Source organism: Lissotriton vulgaris, chromosome 7, assembly GCF_964263255.1.
Source record: "Lissotriton vulgaris chromosome 7, aLisVul1.2, whole genome shotgun sequence".
In the NCBI taxonomy this organism is placed as follows: domain Eukaryota; kingdom Metazoa; phylum Chordata; class Amphibia; order Caudata; family Salamandridae; genus Lissotriton; species Lissotriton vulgaris.
The window spans coordinates 730,179,081-730,201,001 of record NC_141695.1 but is presented as its reverse complement, the minus strand read 5'-3'; the positions used below and the strand labels follow the sequence as shown (position 1 = coordinate 730,201,001).

General features: G+C 43.6%; 1 protein-coding gene across 1 annotated transcript in view; it reads right to left on the bottom strand.

Annotated features, from left to right (window-relative positions):
• The window catches only part of MAP2K6 (mitogen-activated protein kinase kinase 6), a 435,425-nt gene that overhangs the window by 210,864 nt on the left and 202,640 nt on the right, over positions 1-21,921 (bottom strand). Inside the window, exon 2 of the mRNA XM_086930973.1 lies at positions 16,914-16,986. Within this exon, the coding sequence (XP_086787099.1) occupies positions 16,914-16,986 (73 nt within the window). The remainder of the gene's footprint in view (positions 1-16,913; positions 16,987-21,921) is intronic.

The following is a 21,921-nucleotide window of genomic DNA, read 5'->3' as shown; positions in this document are numbered from 1 at the left end:
CTGGATGTGGTTGACAAGATTATTTCAGTTCCGTCTTCCATCCTCCAAGGATGTCGTCTCTAGAAGGTTGAATATATTTTTTGCCTGGTGTGCGGAATATGATGTGCCTACCATAAGGACTCCCTTGTCTGAGGCCAATCGTTTCACTGTGAAATGTCAATTGGTGCTTGCATCCTTTCAGAATTTATCAGGCTTCCAGATCAATCATCCAACATCCTGTTAACAAATTTTCAGGGACTCGTGTATGTATCTCTGCCTACTCCGTTTGTTATTGTTGAGTAATTTTACCGCTTTAACCACTGATAAGATCGGGATGTAATTACCCCCCCTTTCCTATATTAGGTCCTCAAATGAAACAGTCTCCTGATCCAGTTATTTTAGACGACCCTGTCCTTTCGCTTTACATCGAGGTATGTTCCTCGTATTTTGTGACTCAATAATACTGTTCCATTAGGGCGATTACGGCCGCTTCACCTTAGAATTTCTCTCAAGGAATTTCTTTCACGGGTGTTCTGTTTTTAAACTTTTGGTAATACGGTGTTCATTTCTTCTTAGCACTCTGAACATTTTATTCTAGCACCACTTTTTAATTGTTGCACTAATTTTGAACTTTCAGCTTCTATATTATAAGGTCTCACGGTATTTCGTTGTTACTTCTCTGAATTACTTGGGTTATGTTGTTGCTCTAAAATTCCTTTTGGAGCTAAGTCAAACATTTTCAATGTATAATATTATTATTACTTCTAATATGTATGTCATTTGTCTTTCTTCATTATTATTACTTCTAATATGTATGTCATTTGTCTTTCTTCCCATTTTTCTCCCCCTTTTTATCCTTGAATGTTATGTTCATGTAATGTAATTTTGTTCTGTTCATATATGTTGGGCAATTATTATTTTAGGCATGCATTTATAAGTCCTGATGATGATCCCATACTAAACAGGGATCGAAACGTCGTCGACAATATACACTTGATCTTTTATATATTTTATTTAAAAGATCACGAAAAGTGTATTTTTACCATTGTCTGTTACAATTTTGAAGTATTTACAGACTGCCCTTTCTTTTGCCTTATATGTATGTCATATGTTCTCACATATGTGATAGCTGGACACAGGCTGTGTCCCGCCCGGTAATTGTTTTACAACTTGGATATATATATAACTATTTATATTATTAAAATCTGTCCGGCTGGACAGCAAAATATAGATTTCAATTTTGGTCTATATTCATTCAGATTGTCATATTCTTGTTAATGTTTGGGACCACTGTCTTTTGAAACATTATACTCCATGTGTTATGGCTCAATTATTACCTTTGTATTGACTTTTTCGATGCTTGATCCTTTTGAGCTCCTCCATAGCGGTCAGTTGGCATTGTTAACTTTCAAAACTGTTTTCTAGGCACCTCATAAAATGGCGACCCGATAGGACGTGTTCTCGGGTCTCTCAGCTCCAATCCAGCAGGGTCCCATTCATTTAGCGATGCAGTGGGGCTCCTGAGGTTGGCGACTCCCTCCGCCCCAGAGGATATTCTGCTGGTATGGGAGCCATCTGATCGCGAGTGCCTGGTCTGACGCTCGCCTCGAGGCATTCCCCTGGGGCAGATTCGGCATCGGAGCGCAGCCAGTCTGCAGTCGCCACGAGGGGGCTGTCGCGGTGAAGGTTGATGCGCCGCACTGGAACTCCTCAAGCCCGGAGCGCAGACAGACCGAAGGAGACTGAACATTAGGTGACCACGTCCAGTGGTGGAGCTTCGCCGGCAGGGGCTCCGGAGTGGGGGGAGCCGGCCTTGGCTATCTACGTGAGGCTCCAGTCTCAGGGGTAGTCGCAGGCCCAACGAGTTTGGAACCAACGAGTTTCAAGGAGGAGCCGTCCCTGAGAGACCAGGGTCTAACATCGCAGAGGCCAACAAGGGAAGTCAAGACACAGCAGCAAGGAAATCGGCAACTACGGCGTGGCACACCCCCCCACTGGTGAGTTCAGAAACAGCTTCAGCGGCCTAAACGTGGGTGAGAAGAGCAGCAGTGGTGTGTGGACTGCGACCCCCCTGTGCAGTATGTTGGCTGGGTCTGGGCCATGGCCCATTGGCATTATAAATGCACGACAAAGGGCCAGGAGGGGACCCTTGGAGAGCTGATCACATGCCCTGCAACAGCTACAGCGGGTGCTCGTCCCTCGGGAGATCTGCGGTGTGCAGTGGACATGGGCTAAGAGACCATCTGGAGGCATCTTTACCCGGTGAGAGTGGCCAAAGCACCAACAGCCCCTGGCCGGACCTCTCACTCCTGGGGGAGCGCTTTGAGGTACGATACCAGCATTGAGCCCTGGCTTACAGATCGGGGAGTCCTGCATCCCTCATGTCTCCCCCTGTTCAAAGGGCATGTGTGGCACCGAACTACTGGGACAGGGGACGACATCGAACTGACCGTGGTCTACCCAGGAGGCGCAAGATCGTTTGTGGGGTGGCGCAGGGCCTAGCAATAGCAGCCCAGCCCCTGGACATGTATTGGGGGGCACAGAGCAATCCCTACAGTGTAAGCCAAGACCAGAACAGCGTGCCCACCTGAGTCTTAGCGGCTACACCGGGAGAGGCCTCCAATCCTAGCGGAGGGAGTAGGGAGAAGCCTCCTAGGCCAGCCTGCTGTCCACCTGCCCTCCGGGTATCACAACAAGTTACTGTTGCGTTTGCAGCAGCCTGAAGGCGTCGACATCTTGCATTGGTGGCAACTAAGGGTCGGAAAGACAGATCAGTAAAGGAGATGTTGCTCAAACCGACCAACTCGCAGGCTGATGGCCAGACCACCTCAAAGACCGCGGAGGAGACAGAGGGAGCAGACGGAGTGGAGGCCCCAGTTGGCTGATCCTTCCTTATATCTCTTTTCTCCTGATGATGTAGGTAGGGGTTTATCAGGATTCAACAGTTCAGGATGTAAGCATTGTGTAAAGGGTTGTGTAAGCGTTATATAAAAATAAAGAGGGTTATGTAAAGTGTGATGTAACCATGACAAAGGGGTTTTGGTGAATTCCTATGGTATAACATGTATAAAAAGCTGTTTTGGAACTTTTCTTGTTTGTTCCCGCTCAGCCATCTCATGAGATATAATAAACTTGTGTTTTGTTCCACTCCAGTGTTGATCCTCATTTACTGAACCTGTGGACAAGAGGGTGTCCCTGCACCAGTGAGACTGATAGGAATCTCACTTCTACAATTGGCACACATCGTGGGGTCCCATTGGGGGACACAGCTGGACCAGAAGAAGGTTGTTTCAACGGGACAGAAACACTAAGGGGCGCCCAGCAGATTGAGACTTGTTCTCGCAGTCAAGGTGGTTTTCAGCTTATCGACCTGACCTATGTGGCGGCTGTCTGTCTCAACTGGGGCTTTTCGGTTGGCATTTTGGAGGTGATCTAGTGATCTGAGGATCGGCAGGTGGGAGTTGGAGTACTACGATCAGGTAGGATCAAATTGGTTGTCTTTTGGGGTTTTTGTTAGTAAAAGTCATTTGCGCAAATGCTTTTGACAGGTAATGTGAGAATGGTTTCTCATCTTTTGGTTTTGGTATAAGAGTCTCTTAACGCTACTGCTAAGAAGTATTTGGTAAACATGCGTGTACTCTGTTGTTGTTGCAACAAAAATATTGGTTTAGAAGAAAGACAGCCAGCGCCTTTAGAAGCACTCCGAATTATGAAATGTACATTAAATATGATATTTCTTCCATACGTTTTAGTGCATTATGGAATAAATATACAAATGCAGATGCTAGTTTACAGTGGCCACTTCATGGTACCTTTGATTTAAATAAATTGCAATGTATAGAAGAACAATGTTTTAAAAACAAAAGTAGGCAGAGTATGTTTGATGCATTGGTGTTATGGAAAAAATATATTAAACAGAAACAGATTCAAGAAGACAAGGAGAAGAAGAAAGCTGAAGAGCAGACTATTGTGCAAAAGATTAAAGAGTTACAATTAAAAATACAAATAGAAAGTGTAGAAAGTGATGAGAGACGATTTATACTTCAATTGCAGAAAGCATATGTGACTAAAGAAGAGTCAGTGTTTAAAGGTTTAGAGGAGAAGGATTCAGAACTAGAAGAAATGCTTTGCAGACCAGCCCCGCCTCCTTATGCGCCGAACTCTGTCAGGAATAATGCAGTCCGGACGGCGCCTCCCCAGTTACCCCCAGTAGTTCAAATGTATCCTCCGTTGCATGCTGTCTCTGCTGCAACCCCTGTCCTTGATAGAAAGATTGGAGCCCGTATACCCACAACTCCTAAACGACGTCCTAGATCTACCCTCACTGAAGATGACAAAGTGGTATTATTTGTTACGGCTTGTGGATGGGTTCGGGATGACGATATACGATTGGATGAGATTTTTACGACTAACACAATACCCACAAAAAACTCAGCAGTATATTGTAGGGGAAATGGCTAATGCAGTAATAGAGTACTGGAGAACTAACATGGATGAGGAAGCTCCTCGTGAACTAATTAGTATATGTAAAAGGACAAATGAAGGAGCGCTGACCGCTCCCCCTTTAAAACTATTGTTAGAAGAGATATTTACTCAGAAAAGAAAACTTAAAAGGCTCATGTCGCCCTCGCCTAAAGCTTTTCCTACGCAAGGAGTGACCCTTGTGTTTTAAGCAATTGTAGGTGACGGTCAGGGTTCTAACGTGGCTGGGTTCCGGTTCCAATGGATTTATTCCCCTTGGAGCGATAGGACATATTGGCCCATAAAAAATCTTTACCTGACCCTAGAAAAAACCAGAGTGTATTTTATGAGGAATTGAATGTTGCCTTTACTTCTTGTGTTATGACTTTAGTTGATATTGATATGTTTTTCGGATTGATCTTGCCCTCTGACTTTTAGCGTATGATCCGCAAACAGGACCATGTGGCTTTTGGTGGTACTTGGGTGCCATTACAAGCGGCAGATATTAATAGGAAAGTGGGGGAGAAACCACCACAGCTTATATTAGATTTACCGGGTCACATAATTACTTATTTGAAAGAGATAGTGCCACCAAAGAAAATATCATGGGCGAAATTGGTAGCTTGCAAACAAAGGAAAGATGAGTCGGTTCCTGATTTTTTGACAAGGTTTGAAACGGCATTTCATGATTACAGTGGTCAAGACACAACTTCTGATACAAGTCAACATTTATTTGTATCCAAACCACATACAGTAAAGGGGACCCATGGGCAATTTACTGACCGGCTCTGAATACATGCCCACCTAATATTAATCACAAAAGGGTACCAGAGGGTCAAGAGTGAGACAGGCTAATTATCAAAGACAGAGACGGTGTAGCGCTCCCACTAGCCATATGACTGAGAGAGGAGTGATGTAAAACATGCCAGATCAAGATCAGTGTCTGGTCTCTGGCTCCCATCCGTCACCACTCGGAACCGCCCTTCATCACAAAGGAAAAACTTTTTGTAATCTACCTAAGGCTGAGCACCAGGCTCTTAAATCTTTATCAGTCGATAAATCCATAACGATAAAGCCAGCCAATAAGGGAGGAGCAATCGTCATCCTCGATACTGAGACATACAGGGTTGAATGCCTTCGGCAATTAAGCGACGTCAGATCTTATCGCCTCTTGGACCAAGACCCCACAGCAGATCTTCAGAGGACGATTCGCGATATGACAGAAGAGGCACTGAACGAAGGATGGGTAACTGAGCCAGAGGCCAGGTTCCTCAATACTGAACATCCTGTGACTCCTTACTTTTATATACTACCTAAAGTGCATAAGGAGAAACGCCCACCACCAGGTAGACCCATCATTTCAGGCATTGGGTCCGTTCTGGAACCCTTATCTACGTTTGTCGACCACTTTTTACGCCCTATGGTCCAAACTATGCCAACTTACCTCAAGGATACCACCGACGTCTTACGCTTATTACCTGACCTCGATTTCGACATCAATACGGACCTGTTGGTCTCGTTTGATGTAGAGGCGTTATACACCTCTATACCCCAGGACGAAACCCTCGAGGTCATCCATTCCCTACTTGACACCACCGAGAGAGACACCATCACTCCAGTACATTTTATCATGGCCTGTGCCACCTTAGCCATGAAGAAGAATTTCTTTAAGTTCGAAGATAACATCTATTTACAAGTGTCTGGAACCAGCATGGGGAGCGTTTATGCCCCCAGCCTGGCAAACCTTTACGTACACTACTTCGAACAACGGTTTGTCCTAAATGAGTCCAACCCATACCGTGAACAAATAAGAACGTGGAGACGATATATTGATGATATATTGGTGGTATGGCGGGGCTTCAAAGACAGTTGTCAAGACTTCCTGGGTTGGCTGAATAGCAGGAATGCTTTTTTACGTTTCACCGTTGAGATTGGCGAAAACAAGCTAGCCTTTCTTGATCTTATGATTAAGGCCACATCTACGGGTTTACAGTCCGAATTATACAGGAAGCCTATGTCCAGGAACTCTCTGTTGTTATATGACAGTCACCATCCTAAGTCCTTGCGGGACAATCTTCCGTTTGGACAGTTCTTGCGAGTCCAAAGAAACTGTTCCACTGACACTGCTTTCAGAACACATTCCTCTGCACTTAAAAACCAGCTCGTCGAAAGGAAATATCCTCCCCGCCTGGTACATCGAGCCATGAAACGTGCCAGCAACAACAATAGGGCAGCACTACTAGAACCTACCACTCCTAAAGCACCTCTTGAAAGGCTGACCTCTGTACATACCTTTGGCACATTGTCCCACAGTATTAAGAAAGCGGTCAAGAAACGCTGGTCCATTTTAAACTCAGGACCGCATTCCATTTCACAACCGTTATTCTCCTTTAAAAGGGGACCCAATCTGCGGGACAGAATGGTACACACCAGACCCTCTGATGATACTCCGAGAGCAATAGGTACCCTTTGGGATCTACCCCCAGTGTCTGGCCACCATCCTTGTGGCACTTGCCAATCATGTGCCCAAACGTCCAGAACAACAGAGATAGACATCGGGACTTCCAGGCCCTGGAGACAGCTGAAGTTCACGAACTGTAACAGCGATAAATTAATCTCATAACCTGCCCATGTAACCTTAGGTATGTGGGGATGACCACCCGTAAAATAAAGGTGCGACTATCTGAACACAGGAGTACCATTAATTGCAGGAGACAGGCTACCAAACTCACTAACCATTTCATTACACTAAATCACTCACCCACGTCTTTCAAATGGACGGTCTTGGAGAAACCGTTCATTCCATCTCACATCACTAGTATGAGTGATTTCTTGCACAAGAAAGAACAGAAATGGGTGCTGAGATTGGGGACCGATCGCACAGGGCTGAATGATGACATTCCCTGGTCCTCGTTTTGAATCATCTTCTGAAGGTGTACTTAACTTAGCGTGACAACTAAACTTTTGATAATATGTCCCAGTAGCTTTTTCATCCAGCAGACACACCGCTGTGAAACTGTGCTGTATATATTGATGCCAATATGACACTTTTTGCATCCCATGTCCTTTACCACATGATGAAGTGATGAATATGACCTGATGACTTTCGATATGGTCGCAACTATGCTTGTTGCCAGAGCGACATCACACATTGCGCTGCTTTGGCTAGTTCCTTACATTATCAGCTTGTAAGATGATGCCCAGAACGCTGCTTGCGCGGCTGCACCACCCCGGTTTTCGGCCGTTAATACATACAAATACAAATACAAACATCACAATAAACTTCTAGTGCCGAAGGCTCACCTCACTGTTCGTGTTTACTGTTTACTGTTTACAACTTATTGAGCATGCCATTGGATAGTCGGCCTTTACGCTGCTCCTATCAGGGACTCCGTATTATCACGGACGCATGACGCATAGAATGGCGCGTCACGTGTTTGGCTGTGACCAATGAGGGCAGACGGGATATAATCCCAACAGTAACAGACCGCCGGTACCTCCCCAGACGGCACAGATGCCGCTAGGAAGTACCGACGGATAGGTGAGTGCGCGCTGCAGTATCTGGTAACTCTTCTGAGCTGCAATACGCTATTTCGGCATGCGATCCGCTTTTAAACGGGTTGTTCTGTTTTGGTTTCGTGTTCTGCTGATTGGTGGCCCTCCATTTCACGGGGCACCTATTCTTATTTGTGTGGTCAAGGACATTAGATGGTTTAACTTGTTTGCACAGTTCATTGGGCACTAGATTCTGCAACTGAAGGAAGCATGTAACATCAGCTTAACAATGTGATATATCTTTAATTTACAAGCGGATATGACATCTTCCACCACTTTACACCAATTGCTAGCATCTATATTTGCTCTCTCTGATTAAGTCCAGGCACGATATGGTGGATGATTCTTGTTTTTGAATTTATTCACCTTTTTAGAGCGGTGCTTCACCAGTCCTGAGCCGTAGCCAGGCGGGGTGAGGTATATACTTCTTACTAATCAGGTAAGAAGCATCCTGTGAAACTTGAAATGGTTCAATTTCCACGAATGTTGTTGTACACTAGTCTGGTCAGTGTGCTTGTTCAGATCCCGAGACATGGACTACACCTACGTTGATGATTACAACAGGTGTAATAGACAGGCTTATTTCGGACAGGCACGGGGGATTAGCTCATGCCATGCTTTTTTATTTCAGCCCACTGCTGATTATGTGAGAAGATCTGGAACAGACACACCTGGAGGTTCAGGTGACTTTTCTGTGTCGTTCCTTCATTTTATTTATTTTTCTCACTTATTTGTCACATTTGGTGTCTTTGTTTGCAGTAGCTGTATATTTGAGGTCCTGAAGAAAGCAAGGCTATTGGCCAATATTTGCTGAAACATGTCGACCACGTTACACCACTAGACAGGTCATAGCTTTACCCTGTCTTGGCTATTTTTTAATATTGGTGCTAGGAGCTATACCCTATTAAATTATTTTTTTGCTCCTTGAAACCAATTTTACTCACTCCCTTATACTCTTCCTGGTTTTCCTTGCACTGCACACCTCTCTTTTTTATCCCTGTCAGTTACTTTACCAACACATATGGTCTCAACCAGAACACCAACACTTACTAACTAACAGGAAGGTTTATCCCTTTCTGCTATAAAACCAAGATCCAGTATAGTGTTGGTCCTCGGAGCCCCAAATGATGAAGGGCGGTTCCGAGTGGTGACTGATGGGAGCCAGAGACCAGACACTGATCTTGATCTGGCATGTTTTACATCACTCCTCTCTCAGTCATATGGCTAGTGGGAGCGCTACACCGTCTCTGTCTTTGATAATTAGCCTGTCTCACTCTTGACCCTCTGGTACCCTTTTGTGATTAACATTTATTTGTAGACAAATTCATAGCTAACTTGTTACCTGAGATTTCGCAAAAATTATGAATAGCTGAAAGCACGTGGGCTTCCTCTACTCCGCGAAAAATTTTGGACATGGCCCAGTTTTATGAGAATGAAGTAAATTATGCAGATGATTTCAGTACATCTGATGTAACGGGTGTGCATTTTAACTAGGACAACGCAGTAAGAGGGGAGGGATCGGTTTCTATACAGATAGATCAGACCGGCCCATATGATACTGCTGAAATATTGGAGACCTCACAGAAGTTTCTGGTGAATACTGAGGCTACACAAAGTGCGCTTTCTAAAAAACTGATCCCTGGGACTCCCTCGTCTGGCCATAATAACCTGTCCATATGCTTTGCTGGAAAGCCTTTGCTTGTTTCTGTGTCTAAACCCCTGGATCTTACTATTGGACTGTTTACTGTCAATTCAGCGTTCCTTCTTGTACCAAATTGTCCTGATAATCTGCTGGGTCTCGACTTACTCAAACATTTCCATGCACGCATCTATTGTTCACCAGATAGTGTATATGTTACATCTGGTAAGCAGATTCGTAATAAACAGTATGTTATTGATGAAGTCTCACATGCATTATCCACTGTCCCGCCTTCTGTGTGGACAGAGGGCGATACTAACGTGGGTTTATTATCTATTGAACTGGTGCATATTCAGGTTAAACAAAATGCTATTTTGCCCCGCATACCTCAGTATAAAATATTGCTGGAAGGTGAAAGCGCCTTAGTTCAGATCATAGAGGATCTCATTGTAAAAGTGGTAGTGGAAGAGACTGATAGCAATGTTTGTAACAGTTCTATTTTGCCTGTTTTGCCAGCAATGAGAATAGCACTGATAACCATGGGACTAGAGCCCATGACAATAATGAGAATAGCGCTGATGATAAAAATGGGACTAGTGCCGATGACAACAATGAGAATAGCACTGATGATAACAGAGGGATTAGTGCTGATGCCAACAATGAGAATAGCACTGATGATACCAATGGGACTAGTGCTGATGCCAACAATGAGAGTAGCACTGATAATAACAATGGGACTATTGCTCATGACAGCAATGAGAATAGCACTGATAACCATGGGACTAGTGCCCATGGCATCAATGAGAATAGCGCTGATGATACCAATGGGACTAGTGCCAATGCCAACAATGAGAATAGTACTGATGATAACAATGGAACTAGTGCCAATGCCAACAATGAGAATAGCACTGATGATAACAATGGGACTAGTGCCGATGCCAACAATGAGAATAGCACTGATAACAATGGGACTAGTGCCGATGCTAACAATGAGAATAGCACTGATGATAACAATGGGACTATTGCTCATGACAGTAATGAGAATAGCACTGATAAACATGGGACTAGTGCCCATGACAACATTGAGAATTGTGCTGATGATACCAATGGGACTAGTGCCGATGCCAACAATGAGAATAGCACTGATGATAACAATGGGACTAGTGCCGATGCCAACAGTGAGAATAGCATTGATGATAACAATGGGACTAGTGCAGATGCCAACAATGAGAAAAGCTCTGATGATAACAATGGGACTAGTGCTCATGACAACAATGAGAATAGCGCTGATGATACCAATGAGACTAGTGCCGATGCCAACAATGAAAATAGCACTGACGATAACAATGGGACTAGTGCCCATATAACCATGGGACTAGTGCCCATGGCAACAATGGGAATAGCGCTGATGATACCAATGGAACTAGTGCTGATGCCAACAATGAGAATAGCGCTGATGATACCAATGGGACTAGTACCGATGCCAACAATGAGAATAGCACTGATGATAACAATGGGACTAGTGCCCATGACAACAATGAGAATAGCATTGATGAAAACAATTAGACTAGTGCCCATGCCAACAATGAGAATAGCACTGATGATAACAATGGAACTAGTGCCGATGCCAAAAATGAGAATAGCACTGATAACCATGGGTCTAGTGCTGATGTCAACAATGAGAATAGCACTGATGATAACAATGGGACTAGTGCAGATGTTAACAATGAGAATAACGCTGATGATACCAATGGGACTAGTGCCCTTAACAACAATGAGAATAGCACTAATGATACCAATGAGACTAGGGCTCCTGACAACAATGAGAATAGCACTGATGAAAACAATGGGACTAGTGCCCATGACAACAATGAGAATAGCACTGATGATAACCATGGGACTAGTGTCGATGCCAACAATGAGAATAGCATTGATGATAACAATGGGAGTAGTGCTGATGCCAACAATGAGAATAGCACTAATGATATCAATAGGCTAGTGCCCATGACAACAATGAGAATAGCGCTGATGATACCAATGGGACTAGTGCTGATGCCAACAATGAGAATAGCACTGATGCAATGGGACTAGTGCCGATGCCAACAATGAGAATAGCACTGATAACCATGGGACTAGTGCCCATGACAACAATGAGAAAAGCGCTGATGATACCAATGAGACTAGTGCCCATGACAACAATGCGAATAGCGCTGATGAAAACAATGGGACTAGTGCCCATGACAACAATGAGAATAGCACTGATGATAACCATGGGACTAGTGCCGATGCCAACAATGAGAATAGCACTGATGATAACAATGGGAATAGTGCTGATGCCAACAATGAGAATAGCACTGATGATAACAACGGGACTAGTGCCGATGCCAACAATGAGAATAGCACTGATGATAACAATGGGACTATTGCTCATGACAGCAATGAGAATAGCACTGATAACCATGGGACTAGTGCCCATGACAACATTGAGAATAGCGCTAATGATACCAATGGGACTAGTGCTGATGCTAACAATGAGAATAGCACTGATGATAACAATGGGAATAGTGCTGACGCCAACAATGAGAATAGCATTGATGATAACAATGGGACTAGTGCAGATGCCAACAATGAGAATAGCTCGGATGATAACAATAGGACTAGTGCTCATGACCGCAATGAGAATAGCACTGATAACCATGGAACTAGAGCCCATGACAATAATGAGAATAGCGCTGATGATAACAATGGGACTAGTGCTGATGCCAACAATGAAAATAGCACTGATGATAACAATGGTATTAGTGCTGATGCCAACAATTAAATAGCACTGATGATAACAATGGGATTAGTGCTGATGCCAACAATGAGAATAGCACTGATGATAACAATGAGACTAGTGCCGATGCCAACAATGAGAATAGCACTGATGATAACAATGGGACTATTGCTCATGACATCAATGAGAATAACACTGATAACCATGCGACTAGTGCCCATGACAACAATGAGAATAGCACTGATGATAACAATGGGACTAGTGCCGATGCCAACAATGAGAATAGCACTGATGATAACAATGGGACTATTGCTCATGACAACAATGAGAATAGCACTGATGATAACAATGACTATAGCTCTGATGATAACAGTGGGACTAGTGCTAACGAGAACAGTGAGAATAGCGCTGATGACAACAATGAGAATAGCACTGATGACAACAATGGGACTATTGCTCATGACATCAATGAGAATAACACTGATAACCATGCGACTAGTGCCCATGACAACAATGAGAATAGCACTGATGATACCAAAGGGACTAGTGCCGATGCCAACAATGAGAATAGCACTGATGATAACAATGGGACTATTGCTCATGACAACAATGAGAAGAGCACTGATGATAACAATGACTATAGCTCTGATGATAACAGTGGGACTAGTGCTAACGAGAACAGTGAGAATAGCGCTGATGACAACAATGAGACTAGTGCTGATGACAACACTAATGATAACAACGAAAATAGCACTCATGAGAACAACGAGACTAGTGCTGATGCCACCAATGAGAATAGCACTGATGATAACAATGGGACTATTGCTCATAACATCAATGAGAATAGCACTGATAACCATGCGACTAGTGCTCATGACAACAATGAGAATAGCGCTGATGATACCAATGGGACTGGTGCCAATGCCAACAATGAGAATAGCACTGATAACCATGGGACTAGTGCCCATGACAACAATGAGAAAAGCGCTGATTATACCAATGAGACTAGTGCCCATGACAACAATGCGAATAGCGCTGATGATAACAATGGAACTAGTGCCGATGCCAACAATGAGAATAGCACTGATGATAACAATGGGAATAGTGCTGATGCCAACAATGAGAATAGCACTGATGATAACAATGGGACTATTGCTCATAACATCAATGAGAATAGCACTGATAACCATGCGACTAGTGCTCATGACAACAATGAGAATAGCGCTGATGATACCAATGGGACTGGTGCCAATGCCAACAATGAGAATAGCACTGATAACCATGGGACTAGTGCCCATGACAACAATGAGAAAAGCGCTGATGATACCAATGAGACTAGTGCCCATGACAACAATGCGAATAGCACTGATGATAACAATGGGATTATTGCTCATGACAACAATGAGAATAGCACTGATGATAACAATGACTATAGCTCTGATGAGAACAGTGGGACTAGTGCTAACGAGAACAGTGAGAATAGCGCTGATGACAACAATGAGACTAGTGCTGATGACAACACTAATGACAGCAACGAAAATAGCACTGACGAGAACAACGAGACTGGTGCAGATGACAACAAGACTAGTGCTGATGACAACGATACTAGTGCCGAAGACAACAATAAGAATAGTGCTGATGATAACAGGACTAGTGCAGATGGCAAAACTGCATGATTAAGAGACTGTTACTCAGAGTCCACACTGCTCATTCATAGGAGACACTGTCCTAGACTCACATGCCTCTGGTCTTTAACCATATTCCTCCAACAGATTCTAGCACATTATTACAGTTTAATATGTTCCTTGTGAGGCCTCCTGACTCCTGGCATTGGGATTTAAGTTCTGCCACTATGTTGATTATAATTCCAGTGCTGAAGCATTGTGCTATTACTAACACAAAGCCATCTCGTGCTTTACCTGTACTTTTTTGTTTTAGTGAGTAACGTTAAAAGAGCCAGTATGCGCTGTAGAAAGGGCTTTTTGGTAACAACAAGCATTTGCAATGCAATAAGTCTCGCATTTACGCGAGTTTGACCTATTGGCATTGTAAATGACAATGGCTTTTATTTAAGTTTCAAAAAACAAAACATAAATAAAAGGCAATGTCATTTACAATAATAATAGCTCAAACTCTCGCAAATGCGAGACATATTGGATTGAAAATGCTTGTTTCTATAAGCCTTGCATACACATATATAAACAGATATCTCCAGGAAATTCCAATAATACAGAAGCGTTAGCTTTTTCCCCAGAGTGTTTTGCATAGCTTGATTGTTAAGTGCTTCATAGAATGAATTGAATACGTAGAAATCAATGTTTTGAACAACGCCTCCAGCATTTTGGTACACAGCCATTAAGAAATTAAAGCAGGTGAAAAGTTTTTACAATGACAAAATTCACACCATAAACAAACATAATTGTCTTCAGAGTCACTTTTAATTTTAGTTGTATTCCTTATTGCTCTACAAAGCAGACATCAATCAGCCAACAGACTTACTCTGTTTCCATGGGGGTTAAAGATGAGGACAAGATTTACATATGTAATGTTTAAGTTAGTAAAGAAAAATGTGGCTTTGTCTTTCAAGATTTTTGCAAATACTAATATAATCCAACAATTATTTGCAAATACAAATATAATCCAACATGTATCATGCTCGATAACACTATTAGTGAATGAATACTTGCGTCATTAAGTCTTCTGGCATTAAGTCAACAATAAACATGGATTAAAGGTGGTCTGTTACAATATCATGAAGCCAAGTTTGAAAACTGTCAGGATTTTCGAAGACTTAGTAGAACTTAGGGGCAGAAGCCGAGCAATCATGAACCCTCCACAATATAGTGTAACTTAAACTTTAAACACACAATGGAAATTGAGAGGATGATCATGGATTTCATCACTCTTTATCTTGAACCTGGTTTGAAAGAAATTACTGTTTAGAGCAAGATGGTTTCATATGTTTCATACACAAAAAATATGACTGAAAAAGAAAAAGAACATTCTGCACACAGAAACAATTGATATTTTTTGCTTTTAAAAGGAAGTATTTTAGTTAACAATGTGTCTGCAGGACTATCTGCATAAAATAAATATGAAAACAATAAAACAACAATGTACTTCGAAGAGCACTTTAGAAGATAAAAATAGCATAGAAAAACGATAAAAATCTGAACGTTTTCAATTTTGTGTCATACTGCATTTGTGATTCCATCTTTTTGAAAGGCGGCATGCTCTACATAAACTGGAAAAGTTTGTTTTGCCCAGGCACAGGAAATATGTGTAAAGAGGTGCATGTTTGCATTTCAGTTAGTCCTACATAAACTGGGCTTTTACTTAGGGATATTTTGCCAGCTGCTTCACCTTGTTTCTGCATTTCCGTCCCTCGAGTAGGCTCCTTTTAGCCTTTTACATCATAGATTTGAAATTGTGTTTAATATTTGGGTTTGTTAACTCGTCATTAAAAAATTTCACTTTTAACATCAATGATTTTCTATGCAAAGATAATGTTTTTGTTTGCTTTTACTGGTCAGTAAACATAAAATGGAAAACAAGGTCCCAATACAATACGAAATACAATACTTACATAAGGCATTCCAAAGATGAGACATCTCTTTCACAAATAGTTGGTTTCTGCTCTGGGAATATCGTCCACCGTGACCGTGCACCTCCCAGCACTGAGGGGGTCGCTGCAGCTATTTCATTTCACTCTGCTTCTCCCTCACTCAGTGGCTGGTTCAGCAACTTGTCTTTATGCATCTTGGCCTTGTCGGACCAGCGCTTCAACCCAGCAAAGCCCTCTACTGATTCAGATCATCCCCACCCAGTTTTTGGCATCTTCTGCATGTAGGTGCTGATGTTGATCAACTGCCTACTTGAACACATGTTCATTAGAAGGCATGATGATGATCCACGTTCTTAAAAGGGATCGAAATGCTGCAAGCTACTTAGGCTAATCCAATGAAATTTGTATCTAAACTTCTTCTCTGGTTTGCCTAGTAATAAACTTTGTGATACACAACTATTTCTCTTTATGTCTTAAGTGTCACTCTTCTGAGCACCGAAGGCGGAACCTTTTGCATCTCACTGTACATCGTGATCTATTAGTGGATGTAATGTGTAAATATATATGATTATTTAATCATACAAATTACTAATTGATTTCCATGACAGATTGTTGTTATTAGGGACTCACCCTTCCTTATTCAAAGGATGAATGGCATATAAACTCCTGCGATTTGAAGCCAGTAATCTGGAGGTTTCATGTTATCTGCAAAACATTGTTTAATCCTGAGCTCTATTATGCTCCTATGCTCAAGAATTTGATCACTTCAAAACACTGTGCACAACACTAACACAAACCAACACGAAAACATTGGACCCACTTTCAAACTAAGAGGTTAAAGACAAAAATACATGAATGGTTTGCTTTTGCTAAAGCCATTCCTTTTGCTTTGGGATGAGTGTGAAACAACTAAATGTGACAAGCATAACAAAACATACGTTGGAGAGCTGGCAGGCGGCTGTTGAAAAGCTTCTTTTGGAATCTTCAGGCCTGGGTTTATCCTCTTCTTGCCTGGAAAAGAAAAACCAAAACTAAGGACCAGAGATACGCACTTCTATATACAAACTACAGTTGTGATCTGTAGCACTTACAACAATGGCACACGTTAAGGAAGGTGCCACTTTCAAAACGTTGCCTTAGTCTGAGGAATTAATAATACCAATAAGAAATCCTTCAAAATACAGTATTCATTACCTTGTGATCCACAGGTATTTAAATAATATCTAGCCTTTAGGGAACTTTGAAGAAGGGAATGCAATTTACTCCGTAGTATAGAAGACACAACCATCACATTCCGTGACACTGTAGCTAACTAGGGGCCAGATGTATCAAAGGGTTTTACCCATTCTGTGTCTATGGGAAAATGTGTTCATACATATGGCCCTAAGTCTCTCCATTTGGACGGTTATAACTGAGATTCTCTTCTTTCACATCCCCACCAAAAATATCCACCTCTAGGTATCAATTTTTCTTCCACCTCGTCCCCCAGTCTTTACCTGCAGTAAAATCTTGGTCTAGATTTCTCTTTTTAATCTTTTCTCCAAAACATGTTTACATTAGCTCTACCACAACATTGTCTACTCAATACCTTTCAGAACATATGCTTTTTCATTATATTTAATGCCACTGAAACTCTTAAGTGGACTTAAATTGTCTCTCACCTTGCATACTTGTCTCTCACTAAGCAAGAGCAAAGTAAGTCCACTCCCAGCGGGCAGAAGCAGTGGACTTTTCATTTGTCTTCCTGATTTTTTGGCTGCTCCTTGCTTTTAGGAGCAATGCCAGCTCCCGCAGGAGGCAGAGAGAAGGCATGGACCGAGGGGACTTCGAGCCCCCCTGCGGTCCACAACACTGCAGTGGGCAGGCTCCAGAGCTCCCGGTATCAAGTGGTTGGGCCCTCGGAGATGGGGTCCCAGAGCCCGAAATCGACCGTCCTCCCCAAAAAAGCTTTAAAGGAAGTGAATGCACTTGATTTATTGGAGAGCAATGTGATCTGTAGTTACTGTGACAAGTGGTTTCTTCCTTGTTGTCTTCTGGTGAGAGCAGAGTCCATGGATTTCCTTTTTAATTACCCTGAGTTTGTAAATGCCCACCGTAGGGGTACATGGAGGGGACTTACCCCAAACTTCAACCGATCGAAGGTGGCAGAAAGCCCAATTATCAATGGGGAATAAGAAAGGCATTGTTTTGTTTGGAGTGGAGCAGCCCCCTCCATTGGCATGGGGCCTGTGCCGCCCCGCCCCCTCCCCCCCCCAATTTAGTGAGAACAGTATGTCTGACCCCAGGGGTTGGATTTGGAGTGTTGACACCCATTCTACACCTGTATGGAAGAAAGTCCACTAGCAACAGGAACAAAGGGGTAAAAAATAGTGGGGATGGCATGCTCAGGCATTGACCTGCACCCCCAGCCCCATGGCAAAACCAACAGTCTTTCTACCACCCCTCGGGCAAATTGGGGCAATTAATCACACAAGCACAATTCTGCCCTCAGGCTGGGGTTTTTAGAAAATATTATAGTAAGTGGGTGGGCAGTCCTGGTGTTGGAAGCCTATCCCCATCCCTCAATGACCAAGCAAGTCAACGCCGCCCCCTCCTCCAGCTTCAACACCCTCTACATGATCTACGGATGGATCCCGACAGATACAAGATAGTTAGTCACCCAGGCCCTCGTCAGCAGCAGACTATACTACGAAAACGCCCTCTACGCGGGAGCCCAGACCAAGCTCATCAAACGACTACAATGCATCCAAAACGCCTCGGCAAGACTGATCCTCAAAGTACCACGCCACGGCCACATCAATCCCCACCTGAGAAACCTGCACTGGCTCCCCATCAACAAGAGGATATCCTTCAAGCTCCTCACCCACGCACACAAGGCAGAGCACAAGACTGGCCCAACCTACCTCAACAGACGGCTCTCCTTCTACATCCCCAACCGCCAGCTACGCTCTGCCGACCTCTCACTTGCTACCGTCCCGCGCAAACGAAGAACAACCACCGGGGGGAGAACCTTTTCCCACCTCGCCGTTAAGACAAGGAACACCCTCCCACTGAGCCTACGGCAGACCCAAGACCTGCTGGCCTTCAGGAGGATACTCAAGACCTGGCTGTTCGATCAGTAGCACCATCCCCCCCCCCCTCCTTCAGCTCCTGGAGACCCTCGTGGGTATGTAGTGCGCTTTACAAATGATTGATTGATTGATTGATTGATTGATTGAACAGTCTTTCTGTTCGCCTGGGGGGCAGAGAATCCTTATGGCAAGCAAGGGAAGATCTGTATTCCTTCGGGCATAGCTTTGAATTATTATGGAGCGGCAGAGTGGGGACAAATCCAAATTTCCTCTCACTTGCCATGCTAAATAGCTGCGCAGTTCTGGTCCGTGTTCAGCTGCCACCTAGGGCACTCTAGGCAATCCACATATTTAAGAAATTTAGACACCCAGGGAAGTCTATGGTGGCAATGCCTTGCATGGATCCCATGAGGTTTTCTTACCCAAAACGTCCTGCAAATCTCAAACTTTGCTTAAAATAACACATTTTACTCACATTTATGTGATGGACGCTTCCTGAATCTGCAGGGATCCACAGAATTCCTGCCACCCAGCGTTTCCACACTTCTCCCAGCAAAAATGCTACCCCACGGGCATGGCTTGGTCTAGAGCCCTTCACACAAAAGTCCCCAAAACGCCAAGTGAAGACATTACCAATAGGTGCCGCTGTGACATTTGGGCCCGGGCTTGGCCACCACCCAAAGAAACCATGTGAAGGATTCAAAATGTTTCTGATTTCATCCATCTCTGTTGCATGCACTATAGCTACCCACACAAGGCAGACCCCTACTGGACTTCCAAGCATAACGAAATAAGCTCTTTTTGCCGGGAAATGTTGATGTCTCTAAATTCTGTTTTGGGGTCTGTTAGTAGCTGGTGATAGGCCAAGCCACATAATTAGGATGGTGTTTTTATGTGTAGAAATGTGGATTCACGCATATTCTGGAACATTCTCGCACAGAAATGTGAAGAAAATCTGTGTTTTGTAGCCTATATTTGAGGTTTTAAGCATATATTTGAGGCTTTCTTGAACAGCACTTTTTTTCTCTCATGTTTCACAAAAACACAAGAATTAGCTATATTTTGGCGATTTGCTCAATTCCCTATAGGGGATTTCACAAACCCTGGGTATCTTTAGTATCCCCAGTACGTTTCGAAAATAGACCTACAATCTTGCGTGGACCCCATTTGTGGAAAGAAATTATGAAGGCATAAGAGAGAAATGCCCCAAACATTAAACAAGCATTTGCAATAGGTCTTGCAGCATTAAAGTTTGAGTTACTGGCATTGTAAATGACAATGCTTTGCATTCATTTTTTTTCTTTAACCCTTTCGATGCTGATGACGAGCTCAGCTCGTCATGATGCACAGTTGAGCTGTGCTGATGACGAGCTCAGCTCGTCATGAATGCAGCCTAAGTGCAGTTTCCAGCACAGGGGGGGAAAACACCTAGCAGCCAAGGTGTTAATTTGCAATTGGTATATAAACATTGTTTGTGAATGGTTAGCTGTTGCTTATGCTAAGCAAAGTTTGCAGTAATTTAGAGTGCTAATTCTTGCTTGTTATAAGCATGCTGATTTAAAGCACTCTTATAACTGCGGGTGTACACTGGTCTTCCCTAAAAGCGGACTGCCAGGAGACTTACTGCCAGCGGTCCCAGGCGCGTGACCCCCTCAGACATACACTTCCGGTCGCTGGGGAAGCTCTACATATGGAAATGCCTCGCTATCCACAAGCCCCCATGTTTGTAGCAACACCTGTTCATGGGACTCACCACATGCCTTCTTAGGTCCTCGTCAGCAAATCTACTAAAACCCACACACGGGTTCTTGGGGTAAAAGCATGGAATACGCCTCCCTGTCATCTCCGTCTCATTCACTCAGAACTCTGCTTCAGAAAATCTTTGAAAACCCGGATTTTTGGAGCCGCTGACTCACTCTGCCTTTCACTGATCTAATTCATCCACATTTGTGGTAGCAGCATCATATCATGTATGTGTCTGCATAGCGCCAAGATACCCCTACGTAGTGCTATTTGATCTTCATAAATAATATACACAATAACGCTCCGCTAAACACACTATGGTATAAAAGAAGATTACAATAATAACAGAAGACACCATCTCCCAGCTCAGAGTTCTCATTTATCCAAACCGGAAGGCTCGAAGGCGGATGCTGCTCAGCTTGGACTCGGAGCTCTCTTTCACACAGGCTCACACCCTCGAGCACACGCTCAACTAGCTGAGCTGGCATGAGGCTTTGCACTTTTATGTTCAATCTTGCACATTCATAAACGCTCCTCCTTTCACTGGACCCAGAAGGATGAAAGGCTGAGTTGGCTACACCTGAACAGAACTCGAGGCACACAACATGCGCAGACTTTCGGAAACCCGAATACGTAGTCACCAGCTTACCTTGCAATACCAACACCAGACCAAGTACAATCTCTAGAAAGCGACTGGAGGACAGGAAAGACACACCAAAGGAGGACAGGAAAGACACACCAAAGCACGACAGCCACAGTTGCGAAGTCTCAGTGTGAGTCACAAAGGCACCCAGACCTCAAAATGGAACATGAACACACACCTTCTATCCACTGCAATGTACAGTATCGAAGCACATAACAGTGCGTCATACCGGACCACCAACAAACACACACAGAGGACGTGGCAAGCCGGCTAGCCGGACAAATGTCCTGCACTGTGCAGCAAACAACAATGACTATTTTGGAGGCCAAGGGCTGCACGCTTTGGAAATCTTGGGATTTTAACGACGATAGCATGAGGACACGGACAGCGGGCGGGAACAAAGACACGGACAGTGGGCAGAAGGGGAGCACGACAGCCACAGTTGCGAAGTCTCAGTGCGAGTCACAAAGGCACCCAGCCCTCAAAATG